At 39.7% G+C, this 24,083-nt stretch overlaps 1 protein-coding gene across 1 annotated transcript in view; it reads right to left on the reverse strand.

Annotated features, from left to right (window-relative positions):
- Nucleotides 1-24,083, reverse strand: part of ADAMTS12 (ADAM metallopeptidase with thrombospondin type 1 motif 12) — a 373,134-nt gene that overhangs the window by 65,697 nt on the left and 283,354 nt on the right. The window contains exons 15-17 of the mRNA XM_024247634.2: nt 21,074-21,318; nt 19,483-19,621; nt 214-340 (exon numbers count right to left, since the gene is read on the reverse strand). Coding sequence (XP_024103402.2) covers nt 214-340; nt 19,483-19,621; nt 21,074-21,318 — 511 coding nt within the window. The remainder of the gene's footprint in view (nt 1-213; nt 341-19,482; nt 19,622-21,073; nt 21,319-24,083) is intronic.

The raw sequence follows: 24,083 nt of genomic DNA on the forward strand, positions 1-24,083 counted from the left end.
CATCACCTTTTGAAAATACTGCTCTTGGGAGAATATATCCTCACAGCTTGCCACAGGCTCCAACAGCATAGCCACAGAAAACTCTAACTGCGTCTTGTATTTATGCAAATAAAACACCACACAATATTTCTTTATCAGCAAGCACTGGGTCACTCTTGAGTCAGACATCACTGTAGGCAGACACACAGAGCTCCAGCTATTAGCGATGGTTACCTGGGTGGACAAGCCTTTTCATGGCACTTCTTCTGTCTCCCATTGGGCTGTGTTTCTGGGTCACAGAATGTAGCTTTCACCATCCCGCGGCCCTTCTTTATGCAATGGGCAGTTTGGCGGCGGATACCTGGGGGTCAGACAGAAAGATTCACACGTATTGAATCCTGAGCCCACATGCTCATGGTCAGGTGAGGTACCTGACCATGTCAACGATCATGCCGACGGCTGATGGGAAAGTTGTTCAAAAGTTACTTGGTTTTAAAGGAGGGATGAAGAATAGGGACCTCTTGCGATTCACCCTGATGCTGGAGCTGGCAAGAGGAGGAGGAGAGCTTGCCTAGGAAAAGCTGCAGATCATAGAGGTAGGAGGTAAAGTCTGTTCCATAGATTACAGTCCAGCTGTGGAGACTAGACTAACACATACATGCCAGGTGGAAAACCAAATGAGATTTAAATAATGAAAGTAGATTGGGCACAGTGGCTCACATCTGTAATCCCAGCACTTTGGGAGGCAGAGGCAGGTGGATCACTTAAGGTCAGAAGTTCGAGACCAGCCTGGCCAAAATGGTGAAACCCCATCTCTACTAAAAATACAAAAATTAGCTGGGCGTGTTGGTGGGCTCCTGTCATCTCAGCTACTTGGGAGGCTGAGGCAGGAGAATCCCTTGAACCCAGGAGGCAAAGTTTGCTGTGAGCTGATATCGTGCCACTGCACTCCAGCCTGGGCAACAGAGTGAGACTCTGTCTCCAAAATATTACTGCTACTACTAATGAAAGTAGATATCATCACCAGGTGTTATGAGGCAATTGCTGCAGTATTAGCTTAATTAAAGGATAAAGGAGACAGATATCTCTATATTAGTTGAGGTCAGTAAATTCTGAAAGACTGAAATACAATTTAAAATAATGTTGTGAAGTTTGAGATGTTATGTTTTTTAAAATACAGGGATTTGATAGCAAGGATTGATAACCCTGCTGCCTTCAGAGACCAGGTAGTTAATGTAAGTAAGGGACTCACACAGGGTCTATAGGCAAATGAAGCCTTGTCCCAGGCACTGTTCTAAACTATGTGTATTTATATCAATGATTTATTACCTGTTATCTATTATGATGTATAATAACCCAAACCTCTCAACAACCCAATGAGATCAGCACCATCATTATCATTATCTGACAGGTGAAGAAACTGAGGCACAGTGAAGTCACAAAGGTTGAGAAAGGGAAAGGACCACTGACTTTGATAACTAGGACATCATTAGCAACAGAACGTAGAGGAGTGGCCAGACTGTCATGGACTGAAGTGAAGGGGTGTCCCGGGGAAAAGAAAGAGAGATCAGATTGTTACTGTGTCTGTGTAGAAAGAGGTAGACACAGGAGACTCCATTTTGTTCTGTACTAAGAAAAATTCTTCTGCCTTGAGATGCTGTTAATCTGTAACCTTACCCCTAACCCCATGCTCTCTGAAACATGTGCCGTGTCAGCTCAGGGTTAAATGGATTAAGGGCTGTGCAAGATGTGCTTTGTTAAACAGATGCTTGAAGGCAATATGTTCATTAAGAGTCATAACCACTCCCTAATCTCAAGTACCCAGGGACACAAACACTGCGGAAGGCTGCAGGGACCTCTGCCTAGGAAAGCCAGGTATTGTCCAAGGTTTCTCCCCATGTGACAGTCTGAAATATGGTCTCGTGGGAGGGAAAAGACCTGACCGTCCCCCAGCATGACACCCGTAAAGGGTCTGTGCTGAGGAGGATTAGTAAAAGAGGAAGAAACGCCTCTTTGCAGTTGAGACAAGAGGAAGGCATCTGTCTCCTGCCCGTCCCTGGGCAATGGAATGTCTCGGTATAAAACCCAATTGTATGTTCCATCTACTGAGATAGGGAAAACAGCCTTAGGGCTGGAGGTGGGACAGGCGCGCAGCAATACTGCTCTTTAAGGCATTGAGATGTTTATGTGTATGCATATCTAAAGCACAGCACTTAATTCTTTACCTTGTTCATGATGCAGAGACCTTTGTTCATGTGTTTATCTGCTGACCTTCTCTCCACTATTATCCTATGACCCTGCCACATCCCCTACTCCGAGAAACACCGAAGAATGATCAATAAATACTAAGGGAACTCAGAGGCCGGCAGGATCCTCCATATGCTGAACGCTGGTCCCCTGGGCTTCCTTATTTCTTTCTCTATACTTTGTCTCTGTGTCTTTTTCTTTTCCAAGTCTCTCATTCCACCTAACGAGAAACACCCTCAGGTGTGGAGGGGCAACCCCCCTTCAAAGGGGCAGTGAAGAAGCAACTCAGCATCTCCCTTGAAAGGGCTAGTGCTCACATGTGACATGTGAAATACTGGGTAAGAATAATAAAGACTAAGAATCCTGAAAGGAAGAGAAATCTGTACAAAGGCTGGCACCCTGAGCTCTCAGGATGTCTAGACCTTGTGTGGGCTCACTGGTGTACAGAACTCCAGAACTGGAAAGGCCCCAAGCAATCCAACGAGCTGGTCACCTCCTCCCTTTACAGCCAAGGACACTGAGGGGCTTTCCTGTAGTCACACAGCTGGCAGGACTGACCTGGAACCTGCTGTCCTACCACCCACCACCTCGCACTGCCTCAGCATGGACTCACTTCAGCCAAATCCCCCTGATGCCAGATGGCATCTTGTCACTTAAAAAAGTGTCAGAGGGAGTTGCAAAACAGTAAGTAAATCCTTTAAAAAAGAACAATTTTTTTTGAGAAAATTCTGTTTTCAAGAGACAAGTAAACCTTCAACCACTCAGGCTTTCTCAATTAACAGATGTCGGCGGAATAGAGACTCGGATCGTTGACATCAGAGAAGCTGACATGCATCTGCCACTGGAGAGTGGGGGGAAAAAGTTTAGCTGCTTAGAAGTTTCATTAAAGCTTGGGTGGTTTGGCAAATTCTTGATGTCAAAACATGAAAAGGACTGTCAGATGACTGTAACAGGTTGGAAACATTCCCAAAAGGCTTGTATCTGTGCACGGATAGCAAAGATAAGTGTGCTTAGTGTTCGTGTCTCCAGAAGGGCACAAAACCTTACCTAAAATCCCCTTCGGAAAGTTAATAACATGGCATGGGTCAATCCACTGTACCAACTGGGAGACGAATGGATAGGCCAGGCAAATGTCATCAAGGGGAAAAGGAAAAGGGATAACTATGTGTCAGAGTTTCTCCACTGACATTAATGGTCCTGGTGACCATTACTCTTCTCTCGGCAACTGCATTCTTATATACTACAGCCTTTGTATGTGCCAGGTACCAAGCTAAGCCCAATCTTCCAATGAGGGCCCCAACCCAGTAGGTTGACCCCCTGACATTATAGGATAGCAATACCTGGCCAAGGGCTTCTTTCTCAAGTCTGATGCTTGTGTGTTCATTTGGTAAAATTTAATTTATCAATTCATTTCTTATCTATTCCTGGTTAAATAAAAAAAAAAAAAAAAAAAAGAAAACAAATAGAATCCAAGCGTCCTGAGTTCTAGTCCCTACTTTCCCTTCTACACATCACTGGGTTTAGTCTGTAGGAAAATGAGAACAGTGATATTCATGCCGTTGGAGGGCGGGAAGCTTAGCTAGTTTATCCTGGAAGCATCTCTTACATTTTAAAAGTGATACTCCATAAAAGGAAGACAAAGTTTAATCATTGGAAACCTTGGATAATGAAAGGATCTGGTTAATATAATTTTATGGTTAACCTAGAAAATGGTTTGTTGAAACGATTGTCAGAATGTTCCAAAATGATATTAGTTCATATTGCCTTCGTGAGTGTACATATGGCAGCTCATATTTTCCAAAGGTGGCTGCAACAATATTCTCCCATTCAGCGTGCTCTTCTACAACATGACCTTGTCATCCCTCACTGAGACACAGAGTCTAATTCCCCTGGCCTTGAACTAAATGCAGAAGTGATGCTGTGTGACTTCAGAGGCCAGATTCGAAACGCCAAGCAACTTCATCTGCTGCATCTGTGTCTCACTCTTGGGACACTCCAGCTACCACAGTGGGGAAACTCAGTGCCCTTGGAAAGGCCACATGTAGGTCGACAGTCAGCCCCAGATGAACCTAGCCCTTGGATCAACCGGCTCAGGTGCCACTCACATGAATAAAACAGCATTCAGATGGTTCTAGCCCCCAGGCATTTGAGTCTTCCTAGCCAAAGTGCCAAACACAGTGGAACAGAGGCACAGCATACCCAATGTGTCCTGTCTCAATTTATGACCCACAGGATCTGTGGCATAATAAAGGGGTGGATGTTTTACTACACCAATTTAAGGGTGCTTTGTTACATACCAGGAGTAATGGAAAGAACACTCAATAAACGTGAGCTTTCTTCTTTCCTCCAGTCAAGACCCAGAGCTGCAATTGAGCTTGGCTTGCTATAGTCCAACCATGATCGATTTTATTGATTTTTCATGTTCTTTTCTCTTGTGCTACAGTTCTTCTGTTTTCCCTCCAGATCCACTGTGCTCCCTTCTCTTCCCTGCCCTAAACCTCAAGAAGGTCATCCTGTGGATTGCTGTGGCTTCCCATGAGATTTGGGAAATGGAGGCACTATCTCTTTGTTTAACTGCTCCTTCCCCTTAATTCTTTAGGCCTAGGGTTGGTAGCCTTATTCCCCTGGCCCTCCACTGTTAATGGGCAGGGGCAGTAAATTACCTTTCTTAATTTCCCTAAGCCCTACCCATACCTTTGAAAGTAGGCAAGGTTGTCAGCTTGACTGTGCCAGCTGTTCCCTGCTGGGTCTCTAACCGGTAGTATCTCCTTTGCAGTAAAAATCCCAAACTATTCATCTTCAGTGATACACTCATTAACTCTGAAAATCAATTGCTGAAATAAAATCTTTCTTTGACATAGGATATTGTAATACCTCTTGTGGAAGGGGTTCGAATCAGTCACCCTTTTAAGAGCAGTTATCATTATGTGACACTGCAAATGCAGGAAATACAACACATTCAGCTAAGTCTATGTGACCTTGATCTTTCCCTGGAAATTAAAGAAAGATAAATGATATTGGCTTTTTATTTGGCTTGCTATTTTTTCCCTTTCTCTTCTATACTAAATATAGTCCCAAAAGAAATTCCAGCTAATTAAGGATGCCAATCAATCAATATGTTGCCACAGCACTAAGTTAACTGTTTATCGGGATGCACTTACTTCAAAAGACACAAAGTAGAAATCAGTCGCATTCCAAAATATATGAGAACTAAATTCACAATGTTATTTCCAGATGATTCTGAATGCCTTTCCCCACATAGCAACCAGAACGTTGCCATGCAGCAGTACTTAGTAAATCTCATTGGATACTAGCAATGAAAGGTCAACTAAGTGCCTTTCAAAGAACTGTTTTCCTGTACTCTAAACAGGAGTACTCATCTTGAATGAAAGTTATGCCTCAATATAAGGAACAAGCAATGTTCCTTACGTCTAAAAGAAAATGGCATAGCTCATCATATTCTCAATTCAATATCAAGGTTGTAAAATCAAGGGAGTTTGTTATGGTTAATTTAATTTGATTCAAAAATTCAGTTCAGACAACTGAAAGACTTAGATAAAACAAGTGAAGACATAGCTTATTGTAATGACTTATGGCAAAAACTATAGTATTTCCTATTATGTATAAACTTAAGATTAGATACTTAAGACAGTGAACATTTAATTACAGCATGTGAAAGTTTCAAGGCATTGTATACTCAATCTTTAAAATACTGGTAAGGTCTCTCTTTTAAAATAACCATTTAAGTGAGAATGATACCAGTACAAGTTAAATTGCACATTAGCACATAAATTATAATCTTCCCCAAATTAGACATAACATTGATTTTAATAATAAAAAATGATAACAATTCTGTGACTCAATAAAGAGCTTGTCACTTACAATTCCCCTAAATAAGTAGCAAATATTAACTTCACAGGAAGAAGAGAAGTGTGGGAATTGTTTGTTTGTCTGTCTCTCTTGTCAATGAGTCCATTCTTAGCCAACTTTCACTTTAGGTTCCCACTAAATATTTACCTTTATTCTTTCTGGCTTTCTTGGTTTCTTCATCTGTTTTCATGCTCTATGAGTTCAGATCTACCCTTCATAATGAAGGCTCTGTCAAGGACAGCTTGCGTCTCATGACTATAGAAGCTCAAACACATTTAAGAGTGTGTGTGTGTGTGTGATCAACAATCACAACATCGACAGCACCATCAAAACTGGAACTGGTTTTGAATCCTGCTTTTAACATTTACTTACTGAGTGATCTCGGACAATCCTGCTAACCTTCTCAAGCCTCAGTTTCCTTGTCCTCATCTTCATGACGGCAAAAGATTATAGTATAGGGTTGTTGTGAGGACAAAATGATGTATGCATCCTCATATGCCCATGATGTACCCTAAGTCCTGATACTATGCTGAATGCACATAGTAGGACCTTGAGAAAAGTTTTGGAACCTGAATCCAAAGCCTCTTTGTAACCCACTCATCCAATCATGAATATTAACTCCCTCTCAAATTCTGCTTCCTGCACCTCATAAGATCAGGGTTGGCTTCACACTCTGAGACTGGTGAATAAAGCAAACTCAACTCATCCAATTCACTGAAGCCCTAGTCTTCTTACTTCTGTGATGTAAACTCCTTCCTACAAACAACTAGACCCTTGTTACACAATTCATTTTTATTTCCTAGCTCAAAAGAACATTGAAATTGACTTAAATAACCACAAATATTGAATGTATATTAGATAATAAGATCTTATTTTACTATCATCATTTGTTGAAACCTATACCTCTCACATCAGTAAAACTCCAAGCCACTACTTTTTCTCTCCCTGAAATGCCAATGAACTGTTACATAAGTTCATAAGTTGACTGTCATGGTTACGGGTAACATAAGAATTTATATAAGAAATGCTTAAATAAGGTACTTAAAGAATGTTTAATAGTCTTAGGTAGAAGAAGACTCTGCCCTATGAAGGAGATATTTTCAAAATTCACCACAATCAAGAAGTATTCCTGCCTGATTATGACTCCCTTTCTGTGTCCAAGTCAGGGACCTCATTCACTTAAAGAAAATCAGAGGTCTACAATGCCTCACAGCTCTCATGGGTTAACAAGAAAAGCAGGCAGTCAGCATTCCACAGAGCACACTGAGAAAGGCAAAGTTCCACAGAAACCAACTGAGAAATTCCAGGCAACCGCATTATTAGAGAACAAAACTAAGGCCTTGAAATAAGGGCAGGATAAATCTCTGCTGGCCGCACAGGGTAAAAATGGAACTACAAAGACTGGCTAAAATAACAGACCATTAGATTAGCCACTCTGATTAAGGATTCTCATTTCTTCATTAGTGAACTACAACAGAAAGATTATCAGACCTACACTGTATATTACTAGTAGTTTATTTTATATATTTATGCACTTAGTAAACTATATGATCCTCATTCTAGAGCATCCATCTCTCAATTCCAATAATTTAATTCCATTAAAATCATCTGAATTCATCCTCCTATTATCTTTATGAAGTCCTACATTATGACAGATCAATATCTGAACTTCATTGATCCTACCTGACCATTATGGTGGACAAAGTCTGATGGATTAGCACCAAGATGAGTGCACTTTGAAAATGTTAAATAAGTATCTGACTATGAGTTTCCAAAGAAGTGTATTCTGCTTTCTAAATATCAGTATATGGTCACAAATCAGGGTTATAGCGGAATAGGTGCTTCTATTTATGAATCTCGTGCTTTATCAAGGATATATGGACATTATCTCAAGCATGGTTACACTGAACTTTAGTAGGAATACTATTGGATAAATCCTATAGGAGCTAGTTTCAGTAAACAGAAGTATCTGCTCCACACTAATTTATTTCCAGTGAATGTGATCTAGTTTATAATTCAGTTTAGAACAGTCAAACAATCTCCAGGAACTTTGCAGGCATGGTCTTTGCAGTTTTCAATATTTGCTTTTCCTACCAGCACATGACATTTTTTGAACAAAGGGACAATGACTAAACTCCAGAGAGAATTTACCCAGGAGATAAAGGAAAAGGAGAAGCCCAGGGTAGGGCAGGAGAAGTGCTCTCTCTTTTGTGTAGGTCACTGTTGTACCTACAGGCCCCAAAATGCAGAATCAAGATCACTGAGCACAAAAATGGCAAAGGTCACGTTCCGAAGTGAGGAGCTATTTTCCAGCAGTAGGGCCATTCCAGGACACAGGAAATTTTGGTTAGACGCTATTATAACTGACAGAACTCTGCAGTACTAGGGCTGCAATGAGGCAAAAAGGTGGCTTTTGCATCTCTCTAAAAGTGATCCTGAGCTTTTGCCCAAATATTTTCTTATAAGGAGTCCTGAAGCTTCCTGTGGAGATGAATATCTGTGTCAAGCCATTTCTGCAGATGTTTCTTCACAGATAATCTAGTGGCTGAAATTTCATTGGTGATCTTTTGATGGGTGACTCAGATAAATTACTTTCATTAAGCCTTCCATAATGCATGGTAATTCTCTTCCAAGTTTCCTGAGGAGTAGTCAGTCCTAAATTCCCCTAAAGTCAGAGCGTCACTCCCCACGGTAAGGCAGAAGTAAAAGCAAATGCCTCTGAGGGGAGAGAAGAACAGATACTGGCTTGGAGACAAAGCTGTCACTGGTGTTCTCTGAGAGTGCCCTTTACCTCTGAGCAGTAAACTGTGGAAAACAGGCTGGCTCTCATACCAGTGAGCTCAGTTTAGACTATTGTCTTGCCAGTTTTTCACATGGATCTCTGATCTAGAACAAAGGTAATATTTTAAAAATTCAAAATAAGAAAACAACATCTTAGTGCATTTATGCTTAAATACTTCCTTGTTCCAAATGTGTAACAGTAATATATAACATATAAATATGTAAACAAAATTAGATTATAAAATACAAAAAATAAGGCACCACACTCAAATGTCGTCAAACAGCCCTGCAAAATACTGAGCAGAACTTAAGTGAAGTGCTTAACTTAAGCAGAGCTCTGTCAGGCTCCTGGCCTTGTTAGTGTCTTACTACCTTCCTAGGCCTAGAACTCATCAAGAGTGAATGCAGTTAATATAAGTATGAATTTATATCATATTAAGTAAACTGTAATGAAGGAATGCCAGTACAGCTCAGTAACAGAAAATCTATTCATGGAGTAACCAAATTAGCATATTAATAGATATAAAACATGATCATCTCAGAAGATACAGAAAAATATCAGATTCAACACTCATTTATAATGAAAGATGTCATAAACTAGGAATAGAAGAAAATTTATTTTCCCTGATAAAAATCATCTGAAGGAGCAGGAATGAAGTGGGCAGATCACCAGAGGTCAGGAGTTCGAGACCAGCCTGGCCAACATGGCAAAACCCCGTATCTACTAAAATTACAAAATTAGCTGGGTGTGGTGGCGCATGCCTGTAATCCCAGCTACTGGGCAGGCTGAGGCAGGAGAATCACTTGAACCTGGGAGGTGGAGGTTGCAGTGAGCGGAAATTATGCCACTGCACTCTAGCTTGGGCAAAAAGACCAAAACTCCATCTCAAAATTAAAAAAAAAAAAAAAAAAAGAAAAGAAAGAACAATCCCCCACTGCCCCTCTACTTAGCACAATCACTCTTGAAGAGTTTTAGGCCTGGGAAGTTAGCAAGACAAGAATTCAATTTCTAATCAAGAGCTCAGCTGACCTACCTGCTGGCTCCATCACTTTATCTGGTATATTGTCAATGTCACCATGAGACAGCAGTTCTAAACAATCATGACAAATCCTGGTCCTGAAATGAGGCCCTGCAGTGTGGTCAGGTAAAACTGCAAAAGTATTAGAAAGGGTGGGGTGCATACAGACAGAAGATGGGAGAAAAGAGGCAGGAGAGAGAAAAAAGAAAAAGCCACTAAAAGGAAATTACACTCTAATCAAGCCTGTAAATTATAATTCCAAAATACATTTAGAGAAATCTAATGCTAAGACAAGCTACAAAGTAATTAGAATAGGAATCCACTCCGGGTGAAATAAATTTGATAGGGCACTCTGACAAGCTTTAAAATAAGCATGTTACTGCCTTTGGGCATTTTAATTAGACATATATAAAAATAAACTCTTCTTTAGACCTGTTTCTTGTTATATGTTCTTCGTCTCAGTGAGTGATACCACCTTTTGGCTACTTATCCAACGGAGCACACAGAGTGTTACCTTTCAGTCTTCCCTATGCTCAAATCATTGTCCACTAATAGATAAATGGAATCAACCACTGAGCCCAGTCTAGCCTATTTCCTAAAGAGCTCCACATTCATACAATTTTTCCATCTATGTCACTTTAATTTCAGTTCTAGCCACTGTATTATTTCCCCTGACTGCTGCAAAAACTTTGGGTATCTTCTCCTTACCTCTTGCGTTTTTGCGTTTTTCTCCCACACAGAAATAAAAAGTTGAGGATGTTCAAATAAATTTTAAAAAGATATAATTTCTATTAGTTGAGCATAATAAATTGTAAAAATGGAAGAAACAAGAATAGATAAATGTAAAAATGACAACTAGAAAACTTGGGGAAAATATGCAGTCATTGAAATAAAAAATGCTGTGGTGAGGGTAAATTCTAGATAGGACACAGTTGAAGAGTGAGTGATGTTGAATAAAGTTCTGAGGAACTCAGAATTCAGTTTCAAAGGAAAAACACTTGAAACATATAAAAAGCATTTAAGATGTGTACAGGGTAGATCGAGAAGTTTCAGCATTCATATAACAGGAGTCACAGAACAGAGAATGAAGAGGATAATCAATGAGTAGTATTTAAATGGATAATTACTAAGAATTTTCTGGCACTGCTTTTTAACAATTACATTTTACATATATTCATTCATTTAATTCTCATGCCAACCATACAACATTTCTCACATTTATAGATGAAGAAATTGAAGCACAAATAAGTTATACAAAGTTATATAGTTGATAGTTGGTTAAGCTGGGATTTCAATCTGAACAGTCTGGTTCCAGAGGCCACAATCTTTTTTTTTTTTTTTTTTTTGAGATGGACTCTCACTCTGTTGCCCAGCCTGGAGTGCAGAGGTGCAATCTCAACTCACTGCAACCTCTGCCTCCCTGGTTCAAGTGAATCTCCTGTCTCAGCCTCCCAAGTAGCTGGGACTACAGGCGCACATCACCTCGCCCAGCTAATTTTTGTATTTTTTGTAGAGATGGGGTTTCACCATGTTGGCCAGGCTGGTCTCAAACTCCTGACCTCAGGTGATCTGCCCGCCTCGTCCTCCCAAAGTGCTGGGATTACAGGCGTGAGCCACTGCACCCATCCCAGAGGTTACAATCTTAATGAACTACCATGACATACTAATAGGGCTATTTATTACTTAAGAATGAGAAAGAGAGCCATGAGACCAGGAAAGATTTTACACAATTGCAGGAGACACTTACCTGAATGCATCTCTATCTTAAAGGAAAATAGTAGCCAGTTAACAGGAAGAAAGAATAACATAAATGAATGAGAAAATGAGGAGTACCTATTGACCCATATGGTCAAGGAGAAGTGTGAAGAAACTGTAAGGATGAGTTGCCTTCACGCACAGACCACTGCATGCCCACTCTAGCCACTTGATCTGCAGACAACTCACCTTTGAATGCATTCATGAGTCCTATGTGAGGACAGAAGCATGAAGAAAAATCTCCCCCACCTAACCAAAGTAGGACTGACTAGAACCAGTGGAGAAAGTTCTTTGGAAGCAAGAACAGCAATGGACACAAACCACTGTTATTCTTATTTTATATAAAGTTGCAGAGAAAAAAGAGGAAAAGTAACCCAACTCATATACGAGCCTTCTATAACTTTGATACCAAGCTGAACAAGGAGAGTGCTGGAAGGGAATATTAAAGACAGATCTCATTCATGAATGCAGATGCAAAAGTCCTAAGTGAAATATTAGCAAACAGAACTCAACAGTGTATATAATACATGTATAAATTTATACTACATTAAGTAAGCTTTATCAAAGGAATGCCAGTACAGTTCAATAACAGAAAATCTATTCATGAAATAACCAACTCCTTTAGCATATTAATGGAGAAAAACTATATGATCATCTCAGTAGATGCAAAAAAAATTAAACAGATTCAACACTCATTTATAATAAGGTAATAAGCCAGCAATAGAAGAACTTTTTTTTTCGCTGATAAGGATTATCCAAAGCATTCTTATCAAAGTCAAGAGAAAGGCATACATGTCTCGTATTTGTCTATTGTGATCTATTCCATTCAGCACTCTGTTAGAGGCCCAATGCAATGCAATGCAATGAATTGAAAAAACAAAAAGTAAAACATCTGGAAAGGAGATAAAAATTTTCTTATTACTGAAACAAAAATTCAAAAAATTCTACAGACAAACTAATAGAGTTCAGCAAGGTTGCCAGATACAAAATTAAAACACAAAAATCAAGAGCATTCCTACGTATCTCTAAGGAGAAAATAATTCTTAAAGAAACCCAAAGACCTGAATAGAGAGATATATTGTATTCATGCCTTGGCTATTCAGGATGTTTTTTGGTTCCATATGAATTTTAAAATAGTTTTTTTCTAGTTCTGTGAAGAATCTAAATGGTAGTTTAATAGGAATAGCATTGAATCTGTAAATTGCTTTGGGCAGTATGGCCATTTTAATGATATTGATGCTTCCTTTCCATGAGCATGGAATGTTTTTCCATTTTTTTTGTGTCATCTCTGATTTCTTTGAGCGGTGTTTTGTGGTTCTCCTTGTAGAGATCTTTCACCTCCCTAGTTAGCCGTATGTATTCAGAACCAGGAAAACTCAGTTTTAAAGGTATCAATCCTCACATAAGTAACATACAAATTGATCACAATTCCAATAAGGATTTTCTTGGAGTTTTACAAACTGATAAATAAGCAAAGGCCAGGAATAGATAAGAAGATTTTTAAAGAGAAAGAACTAGATAAGGAATTTTAATACTAACACATATATAAAGCTGCAAAAATTAGAGAACTAGATCAATGCAACAGAATAGGAGCCAGGAAATAGACCCACACCTATAAGCAAATTGGATAAATGCCAGTGAAAGAGCTTCCAGATGGCTAAACACATGGAAGTTCCTGGAGGGTGGAACACCCAGAGGGGGCATGGAAGCTCTATCACCTTTTCACACATCTTGCCCTATGCATCTCTTCATCTGTTTCCTTTGTAACATTCTTTAGAATAAACCAGTAAGTAGCACTGTGCCACACCTGGGAAGGAGGAAAGACACACAAAAAGCATCAAGCACAGAACCTGTCATCCGGGAGTTTACAGTCTGGCAAAGGAGATAAGATGTGCACACAAATATTATAATTAAAAGTCGGCAAATAATCAGAGGTAGATGAAGACAGAGTTCGATCATTTTAACAATAGAATTCTGTGCTTTAAAAACCAAGCTAATAAGATTTTAATGACTACAATTCCTAAAAAGTTGGGTCTTTTTACAGATGTGCTTACAAAACTGGATGGAAAAAGGAAAACAGAAGAGAATCATCACTTATCATGCTTAGAGTTCTCACGGATGGGATACAGTGAGTTTGTTGAGATGCAGTTCCTTTGACTGTCTGCTAGTGGCAAAGCATCACACAGCTGCCCCAGAGAAGCCACAATGAACACACCTTTTCACACGCAACTGCAGGAACAAGAGGAAAGCAAACCAGTTCCACCCAGAGGTACAGACAAAGAAAAGCACCCTCCCAAGGAGCCTGCATGGTAAGTGACCATGGAGAGCATCACTTGGTCAGAAAGGCAGGTGAGTTATTAGCTTAGTCCCGGCCCTCCTATTTAATGCAGGACAGTGGTGATGTTTAACAAACTCTGGCTGTGGTGATAAGCCTAGGATCTGATGGAGGAAATCCAATTGAAAAGCAGCCAAGGGAAACAACAAGCTGGAAACAGATGTTCCAGCTACTAGGATGCACACACATTTAACCTGAATTACATGTAGGTGGGGTGGGATGAGAGCATTCATTTCTAAGTACTGTCTAGAGATTTCACCTCCTCCCCCATACAGATATTGTCAAGTGCAGTTATAGCCATCCACATTAGTTTTGTCAAATTCTCAGCAATTTCTTTAAAATAAGGTATTAAAATAATAACAGCTTTAAAAGTGCCAACAAGGAGGGGTTGTCATATTAAATAAATGTGGTTGGAATAATTGATTATTCCTAAGGAAACTGGATTCCTACTTTATACCTCACACAAAAAATAAGTTTAGGTGGGTTAAACTCCCTATGTGAAATTCAAAATCTAAAACTTTTAGAAGAAAATGTAGGATCATATCTACATATAGGATAGAAAAGTATTTTTAGTTAAGACACCAAAAGCACAAACTTTAAAGGGAAAACAGACAAAATTCATTATATTAAAAATTTAACTTTTTTTTTTTTTTTTTTTTTTGGAGACAGGTTCTCACTCTGTTGCCCAGGCTGGAGTGCAGTGGTAGGATCTTGGCTCACTGCAGCCTCAACCTCCTGGACTCAGGTAATCCTCATGCCTCAGCCCCCACAGTAGCTGGGACTACAGGCACCCACCACCACCACCACCACACCTGGCTAAGTTTTGTATTTTTTGTAGAGACAGAATTTCACCATGTTGTCCAGGCTGATCTCAAAATCCTGGGCACAAGTGATTTCCTGCCTCACAAAGTGTAATATTTCTACTTAATATGAGTTCTGCTTAATGAAAATAAGTCAACGTAAACAAAGTTTAAAAGACAAGGCAAAGACTAGAACAGAGACTTGCAACATTTTTGGTTCATATTGCCCTTCATGTTTCAGTCATTTTTCATGCGGCCTCTACGCAGAATAAAACATTTAACAGTTCCATTCATTAAATAATTCAGTCTTAACTTGATAAAGATTTATGGTCCAACAACTTAGTAGCCATCTGAAAAAATAATACATATAAATTGAAAACCAGGCCAGGCATGGTGGCTCATGCCTGTAATCCCAGCACTTTGGGAGGCCAAAGTGGGAGGATCACCTGAGGTCAGGAGTTTGAGACCTGCCTGACCAACATGGAGAAACCCCGTCTCTACTAAAAATACAAAATTATCCAGGCGTAGTGGCGCATGCCTGTAATCCCAGCTACTCGGGAGGTTGAGACAAGAGAGAATCTCTTGAACCCGGGAGGTGGAGGTTGCGGTGAGCCGAGATTGAGCCATTGCATTCCAGCCTGTTCAACAAGAACGAAACTCCATCTCAAACAAACGAACAACAACAACAAAAAGAAAAACAAAATAGTATTTTTGTTTCATTTTAAATTAACTTGATGAGATGTGTGCCTCTATTGGATACTGTACAACTTTTCAAATCTTGGAATGAGACACCATATTTCCGGTTTCACATTGATTTTCAGGTGGTACTTGATTTTTTAATCACAGCAACCACTAAAAAACCAGTTTCACAAACATAGAATGTCATTGAAAAGAAAGCAGTATGACCTAACCTTGAACTACCTTGAGCAGGTAGTAGACACATGATGTCCAACAAATGTTAACTCCTGCTGTGTTTCCCTTTAACATTTCATTGTTTCCCTGGAAAATTTAAAATATTCCATGGCACCCTATGAGTTCACAAATTTGCTCCTACAATATGCACAGATTGTATGACCTAGGAATTTTACTTTTAGGTATACATATTAAAGAAGCCCAAATATTGAGGTAATAAGGGAATAATCATAAGGTATTCATTATAGAATTGCAGAAATATTTATAGATGCAAAATAGTAGAATGTATAAATAAATGATGATATACTCATGGAATGGAATAGTACACAACCCTTAAAATAAATGTATGAGAGACTGGGCACAGTGGCTTATGCCTGTAATTCCAGCACTTTGGGGGGCCAAGGCAGGTGGATCACTTGAGGTCGGGAGTTTGAGACCAGCCTGGCCAACATGGTGAAACTCCGTCTCTACTAAAAATACAAAAATTAGCTGGATGTGATGGTGCATGCCTGTTATCTCAGCTACTCGGGAGGCTGAGGCAAGAGATCACTTGAACCCGGAGGTAGAGATTGTGCCATTCCACTCCAGCCTGGGCAAAAGAAAAAAAATGTGCTAGAGCTACTTTAATCAACGTGGATTTACCTTGAAAGCATAATGTTGAGGGGGAAAAAAGACAAAGCATGGTATAGTGCATATGATACTGTTTGCAGAAAGCTTAAATGCCTGAGAAACAACCCTATATAATGTGTATGGCTATACATACGTATAGTAAAGGTATTTAACCATATACACGAGAATAATAAACACTAGTTTCACGACCCTAGTTAACCCTGGGGAAAAAGTGAAGGAAGTGGATGTGGAATGAGCTTCTTGACTGTAGTTGTGGGATTTTTTTTTTGTCTTTAATAGTAAAGATTGAAACAAACAACAAAATGGTAAGAGCAATAAAGCTGAGTGGTTAATACAAAGGAATTTTTTACTACATTCTCTATTTTGCTAGTATGCTTGAAATGTTTCTCAGTAAAACTAAAATAACACAATAATTAAAAAAATAAAATAATTGCTACCACCTATTTGTAACCCATTTATTATGGAAATCAATTTGGTAATAAGTTAATATTATCTGGTAATTTGGTATAAGTCAATTATCAGAATATTTATATTCTTTGAACCTAGATATTTCATATAGAAATTAAAAACTCAGGAGACCATTTTTTTACACAGGTCCCCAAATGCTCATCAGAAGAACAGCAATAAGGAATTGGTTAAATAAATTTTGCTTTATCTTTTCAGCAAATTAAATGCATCCTTAAAATTGATAGCTATGAAGATTGTCTAACACATGAAAAAGTATCCGTGTTGTGATAAGTGAAAATATATGTGTGTCATGTACATAAATGCATCCATATACACACAACTGTATACCTCTATGATTAGAAAAAATGCACCGAAAGGAAAGAAAAGCAAAGTAGCAAAAGTGCATGTGTTAGGGTGGTGACAATTTTTCATGTTTCAGTAATGTGTTTAACTTACTTTTACAGTGTAGAAACTTTTGGCTTAAATAAAATAAAAATCCATCACTGAATGATTCAGTGTTTCAGGCAACCTTCCAGTGTTACATTTAGCAATGTGTGTCCTGTGTGAATAATAGCATTTCATTCTCTATGTTTGAGAGTATTACAGTAGATATGCTGCTGTCTTTCTCCTTTGCCAGAGTAAGATTTGCCCTCGCTCAAACAGTGTGGCTGAAGTTCAGGTGAGCATGTGAGCATTGTGATCTTTCCCATTAAGGCTTAGTAATCAGAGTGACATTTACCTAGGTAGGTGGAGGTGCTGCTGAAGGCTTAGGCTGTAACAACACCAAATGTCTGATTCACATCTGGTAAGAATGTCCAATTTCCTAGCTGACTTCAGATGTCTTTTTATGATCACTGCACAATTTAGCCACTTATCACTTGATTTCTGATGTTCTGAAATATTGTGTGTGTGATGCAAAGGGTCCATTCTGTCTTGAAATAGAAGCAAGTGGAGGATGTTCTCTTGTTTCTTTCAGGGGTCCCTGCCATCAGCACTGGCTGTTTCATTCCATGGTGTCCTGCGACAAATGACTTAGAGCTTAAACTTGTGCTTCATAGAAAGATGAGAACAAAGGAGATGACAAATCCACAAAGTACTTATATCTATAGTCACTATGACTTCATTTTCCTCCCGTTGCTCCTCAGGGGAAGTTTTTTTCACCCACTTATTTTCTGCTTAAATTGCCTTCACCTAACTCCAAGCCCAGCCCCCAACCCTGGGCAGTGGTAGGCAGTACGTTTGGAAATGCTAAAGGCAGCGGTAGGAATGGCAGGACTGACTCTCCTATCAACACCGCTCATGGCTGCTACCACAGACTGCACCTTTGACCTTAATAGATTTCCAGAGGGTTAGTTAGCATTGTTAAATATCACAAAATTTAATTTTATTCTTATGAATTCTAAAAGCTAACCTTGGCTTTCTGTGCTGAAATGGGGAAAGAAAGAAGTTGATAATACAAACATTGTTTGTAAGATTGATGGTGCACAACTCTCAGGGGTGGGAAAGCCAGTGCAGGTGCTGCAGAGACCTGGTATGTGAGAGGGAAGCCTGTTGGGGAGTAGGCTACGGTCTTCTGGTCCATTCACTGATTCAATTTTCTTCCCTTTTGCTAATTCTGGCACATCACTCTGCAGCTGTCCTAGTTTTGCAGGTTGCAGTTACAGGCTAGAGGCAAGAAGTTTTAGAACAGACTTAGACACGACCCAAAGGAGAAAGAGAGGTAGAGGCTTTTGCATATGGCGATATTACTAAAGCCCCCTAAATGAGTGATATAGCCCCAAGTATTCAACAGGCCCTGACCCCTGCCTTCATAGGGTTTGGGAAAGTTCATCCAAGACTGCAGCAGAGACATTCCATGCTCCTCAAATGTCCACGTATCTCTCCATAATTGCCAGCCTCCCTTTGCAGTTAGATGGTACCCATGTGACTAATGCCAACCAATGAGATGTGAGTGGAAGTGACTTGCAGCACCTCCAGGCCAAGGCTGTCAACAGAGCCAGGGTGCCTCTCCTATCTTTCTTTCCTTATGGGGCAAGCTGGAAGCCATGTGTTTTTTATGTCTTATGTAGGAAATGAAGCAGAGCCTTCTAACCTGCTTCAGGCATACAGTGGGTTAAAAATCAACCTTCATTGTGTTGAATTACTAAGATTTCAATTTTTTTATTCTTGTGGCAGAACTTATCCCATCCTAACTAATACATGGCAGCAAGTGAACCTCTCCAGTGCTTGATTTTGTGAGAGTAAGCTACTCCTCTGTTGTATGTATAAAAATGGATAAATAGGAGATGGAGAAAGAGTACTGGGTTAGGAATCAGAAGAGCTGGTTGTGGTTTGAATTTGGCCATGATTTATGGTACACATTTGGGGAGTTATTCCGCTTTTCTGGTCTTCAGGTTCTCAACCAGAGCAGTGGTTGTTAATGCTTTTTGTTTGACACGTAACGAAACCTTCAAACAAAGGTTTTTACGGAAAACTTTTATCAACTTTTTTATCAGCTCTATAAAAGGCCAGTATATAGAGCTAATAAAAGAAAAACTGCCTCTCTTCAAACCATGCCCATGTTCACTGTCCACAGAGGCCCCTGGCCATCTTGGTGGAGCCCTGCAGATCCATGGGCAGAGAGCACAAAACAAATCACTGGTGTAATCGCCTCTGTGACCTGCTCTGAGGCTGGCATGGCTTCATAGTGAGAGTGGCTGTTTCTCACCTGTCCCGCAGGTCACACTGCACTCTGTCCAGTGGCCATACTGCCAGAAGTACATCTGCTGCTCAACATCATTGTCAAGGCCATCTTTCTGGATTGTGTACTCATACTTGATGCCAGGGTTAGTCACCTGGAATAGAAGCTAAAAGGCAAGAGAGGGGTCATGTCAAACTGTCATGACTTTATACCATAAGCCCGTCATGTAAAAACACCACACAATGTCAGTCATCTAAAATTAGTAATGGGAGCATGCATTGGAATAAATGCCATTAAATAGATCTATACCTATGTCTGTGCCTATGTCTATACCTATGTCTGTGTCTAAGTTCATATCTATATATCTACATCTACCTCTATAGCTATATATTCTCCATCCAATTATTTCTTGGCTGGATTCCCATGGGAAATTCAGTTCACATAAATGAGGAGATCAAATCATATGGGGAGTACTCTGTGGAAATGGCAAGGAGTGTCCTTTCCAACAATAGGCCAATAGGTTACTTTGTGTTCTTACGCACTTACCAGCTTTGTGAATATAGGTAAGTGCCATAGTTTGTCCATATACAAAGTGGGGATAATAAATAGTGCATATTTGTAGGATTGTTGTGAGGGTTAAATTAGTAAACACATGGAAAGTGGCTAGAACAGTGGCTCAGCAAATGTTAACTTGTATTATGTTTGTTATTGTCGTCTTACAATGGCTTTCCCTACCTCTCAGGCTACTCAGTACCTTTAACAAATAGCAGTTCTGAGCTAACAATGGTCATGGGCTTTAGCTTAGGTATGCTGCTCTTGGGATCATCCCCTTAGTTCCCTCTCTTGCAGGCAATCTACTTATCACATGTTTAAAATGGATTCACCTTAAACATAGAGGCATTGGATTGGTTGCTCCCTGGGACTGGGGATTCCCATGTGTTAATCCTCGCCTGTGTCAGAAGCAAAGTCTCCCGACACTCATGGATCACAGCTGCCATGCTTGACCTTCAGCTTCTGTGAGTGCTCTGATCTCTGGCTCGAAAAGGACGTCTCTCTAACTTTAGACTGTGGCTGGATCTAACTCCTTGGCCATCTGTCATCCTCAACCTGCCTTGCTGCTATTGGTATATTCATTCCACCCCTTTTCTACAGTTCTGTGGCCAATATGAAAGATAAATTTCTTGTACCTTTGAAGAGCACATATTGTATTCTAACTCCTCCTTCCAGCAAGAATTTCACAAAGCCAAATGCTTTGCTTGAGGACAACACAGAGTAACATGTCAGTTTATCCCCACTGCTGGAAAGCTACTTGGAAACCCGTGCCACAATGACAATAGACTTCAGGAAAAATCACCCTCAATTAAATCAGCCCAGAAGCTGAACTCCAACCTCCCAGTGGGTGGTTTTAAAGCACCTTGCATTTTGTTATGGGGGTTTCAGCAATATCTAGGCAATAAAGGATTAACAGCACAAACTAGTATCTCATTCCCCTCCTTGCTCCTTGCCAAAAGAGGTTTCAAAGATTCTGACTTAATGTCCCCTAGCAAGTACCTTGGGGAAAAAGGAGAAGTATTCTAACTAGCACACATGTCAGCAGTTTCCCTCCTTTCTGCATTACCTGGATCCATACAGACTCATTGGTGGGACCTGTGGCCATCAACTTTTCCAGGTCTCCTTTCCTGTCATACTGAAAGACAGTCCCTGCCAGCTTATAGTTCCCATTCCACTGGATAATAAACCCTCCATTTAGGTAATATTTTTCAGGATCTTCACTCCTGATGGCCAGGAAGTTTCCAGCTCCCTCAATTTCCATCACTCTTATGTCCCTTGCTCCTTTTGGAATGAGCCCAATGTCAACATAACCTAAAGAGAGAAGACACAATCATGAAAGAGGCACGCCAGCTTCTCAGCTGAATGCGAACTGTTTCTGACCCATTGTTCATCCTCTTTCCAGCCTCCCCATCATTTAGTGACCTTGCTGGGTGGCCACTGGAATTGGCAGAAGCATTAATTATGGGGGATTTTCAAGAACTTGGACAGGACCAGAATTCTCAGGAGTTTTGTGACTCAATATGTGCCCAGTTTTGTAAGGAGGGGTGAAATAAGTGCAGATTGGACTCTGAAGCTTTTGTGGTTGATCTAGCATTTATTTTTCTGTAATTTTATGTTGATAGTTCAAAACCCTAAAGCTCCTTGCTAGCTTCCTGCTAGTATTTCTGCTTCCCCCTTTGTTGCTACTATTAAATTAGACTTCCTAAACATTGCATTGGATATATACTTTTCCTCACCCCCTTGCCAGGAGGTTAAAGTCAGACTCTTAGAAGTAATGTAATCCTAGCTTCCATTCATTAAGAAAATCCTGGAGGGAATCTCAGATTGTTTGCTACCTGGCTGTCTTGAATACAGCCTGTGATGAGGAACTCAACTCTGGGTACAGCCTTTTATACTGTTGGACGATTCTATTCATTAGAAAGTTTTCTTTCTCATTTTTTCTTTTGTATATTGCTGAAATAGGAACTTATAATTTATTCTCTTGTGTTTTAATTCAGCCTTCTGAAAAAGCATCATGGGTTGACATTTACTTAAAGATAACAATCAACTCTAGCCACGGTCTTATTCTTGTTTAATGGTCATTATGGTAAGAGGCACACTGGTGAGAAAATTAACACTTAGTGGTTGCCAGTGTTTGCCAAGCTCTATGCTAAACATTTTATGCATTCACTTTATTTATGCTTCTTGAGAACCACTACCTCATAAAATGGAAAGAACATGGACTTGGAGGTTGGCACTGTGAAAGGAATTCTGGGGCAATGGGAGTTGAAAGACTTGCATTCTAGTCTCTGCATTTCTGCAAATCAGCTCTATGACTTTCATTGATTCATCTAACTTCTTTGAATCTCATTGCACAGAAGGGGATTGAATGATGACGTCTGCAGTCCCTCTCAGCTCTAATAGTGAGTGATTTTTCTCTTTCATAAGCTAACTATTCTTTGTTCTTTCAACTTTTTTTTTAAATATAAAATACAGTTTTAAGACACTGATGATCTTGGTCATTTTTCCACTGGATATGCACTAGGTTATTTGGTCTGATGAGCAAGCCCTTCCTCTTTGTCACCTGAAAGTGCCTCAATTTCTTCATCTTCCTCTGGCGCTAAAGAAGTATGGGGTCCTAGGGGTCAAACCCTGGCCTGTCCAGAAAGAATAATTTGCTCTGAAACTGGATACAGATCACAACCTCAGCCTCATTTTTCGAATTGGCAGCTCTCATCCAGAGGAACCAAAATGTGGTTTGCGCAGTATTTAATTAAGTTCCATTTGGCTCTCGAACACTTGCCTGGAACAGCTGATTAAAACCATTAATGTATGACCACCTCAGGGAAGATATTGATCACATGTAATCGAGGCTAATGTTTTTTAAAAATAAATGTCCTCCGAGTGTTGCTATCTGCAGTCATTATCATACTTAGGATGTTGCATGCCTTTTCATATCAGAGCTCATGCAGGTAAATGAACTGGTATGAAATACTGTGTCTACCATCTTGTTCCTTGCTTTTAAAAAATGAAAACCTAAATAGAAAACAAAAACAATAAACAACAGAGTTTGCTTTTTATTATTCCTTTAAGAGAGAAAATCCCAAATTAGAAATACTTATTATGGGTAGATTGAAAGAGGCATATTTAATTTACTGCTTCTGAATAGCTTGTAGATAAAAGAAGGACCAGTAAGAATAGCTCCAAAGTACAAGTGGCCCTTAAACAACACAGGGGTTAGGGCACCGAGCCCCTACGCAAGTAAAAATATTTGTGTATAATTTTTGACTATCTCCAAACTTAACAACTTGACCAGAAGCTCTACCAATAACATCAACAGTCCACTAATACATATTTTTTGTGTTATATGCATTATATACTGTATTCTTATGATAAAGTAAGCTAGAGAAAATAAAATGTTAAGAAATTCATGATGAAATGTATTTACTATTCATTAAGCGGAAGTGGATCATCATAAAGACCTTCATCCTTGTCTTCATGTTGAGTAGGCTGAGGAGGAAAACGAACAGGAGGGGTTGATTTTTCTCTCAGGTAGAAGAGGTGGAAGAAGTGGAGATGGAGGAAGAGAGGCAGACACATTCAGTGAAACTTTGCAGAAATTCATTGTATGCAGAAATTCACTGTAATTTCTGTCTGACATTTCACTTTTTCATTTCTCTAAAAATGTTCTATATGGTACCAATCCTTCTTCCACCATTTGCTTTAGTTTCAGTGTCTGTATCATAGAAGAGTCTATGTCGTATAAGAAATCAAAAGCAGTCTTGAGTAATCAGAACCCTTCTGTTAGACTGTCCAATGTCTATTTGTTTTCTGGCACTGTTTCTTCTCCATTTTCTTTCCGGGACAGTCGTCTGGTCCTGGTTCGGAAGCACTCGCTTCATCAATTTGTCTTCTGTTAATTCCCCTGGTGTGGTGTCTAGCAACTCTTGAATTTCTCCAAAATCTATATCTTGAAACCCTTCACCCTTGCCTTTCTCACATATTCACAATCTCTTTCATGATTTCCTTGATTGTCTCTGTTACAAGTCCTGTGAAGCCATCCACAACATTGGGACACAGTTTTCTCCAGCAGAAAT

Source organism: Pongo abelii, chromosome 4 (genome assembly GCF_028885655.2).
Source record: "Pongo abelii isolate AG06213 chromosome 4, NHGRI_mPonAbe1-v2.0_pri, whole genome shotgun sequence".
NCBI lineage: Eukaryota > Metazoa > Chordata > Mammalia > Primates > Hominidae > Pongo > Pongo abelii.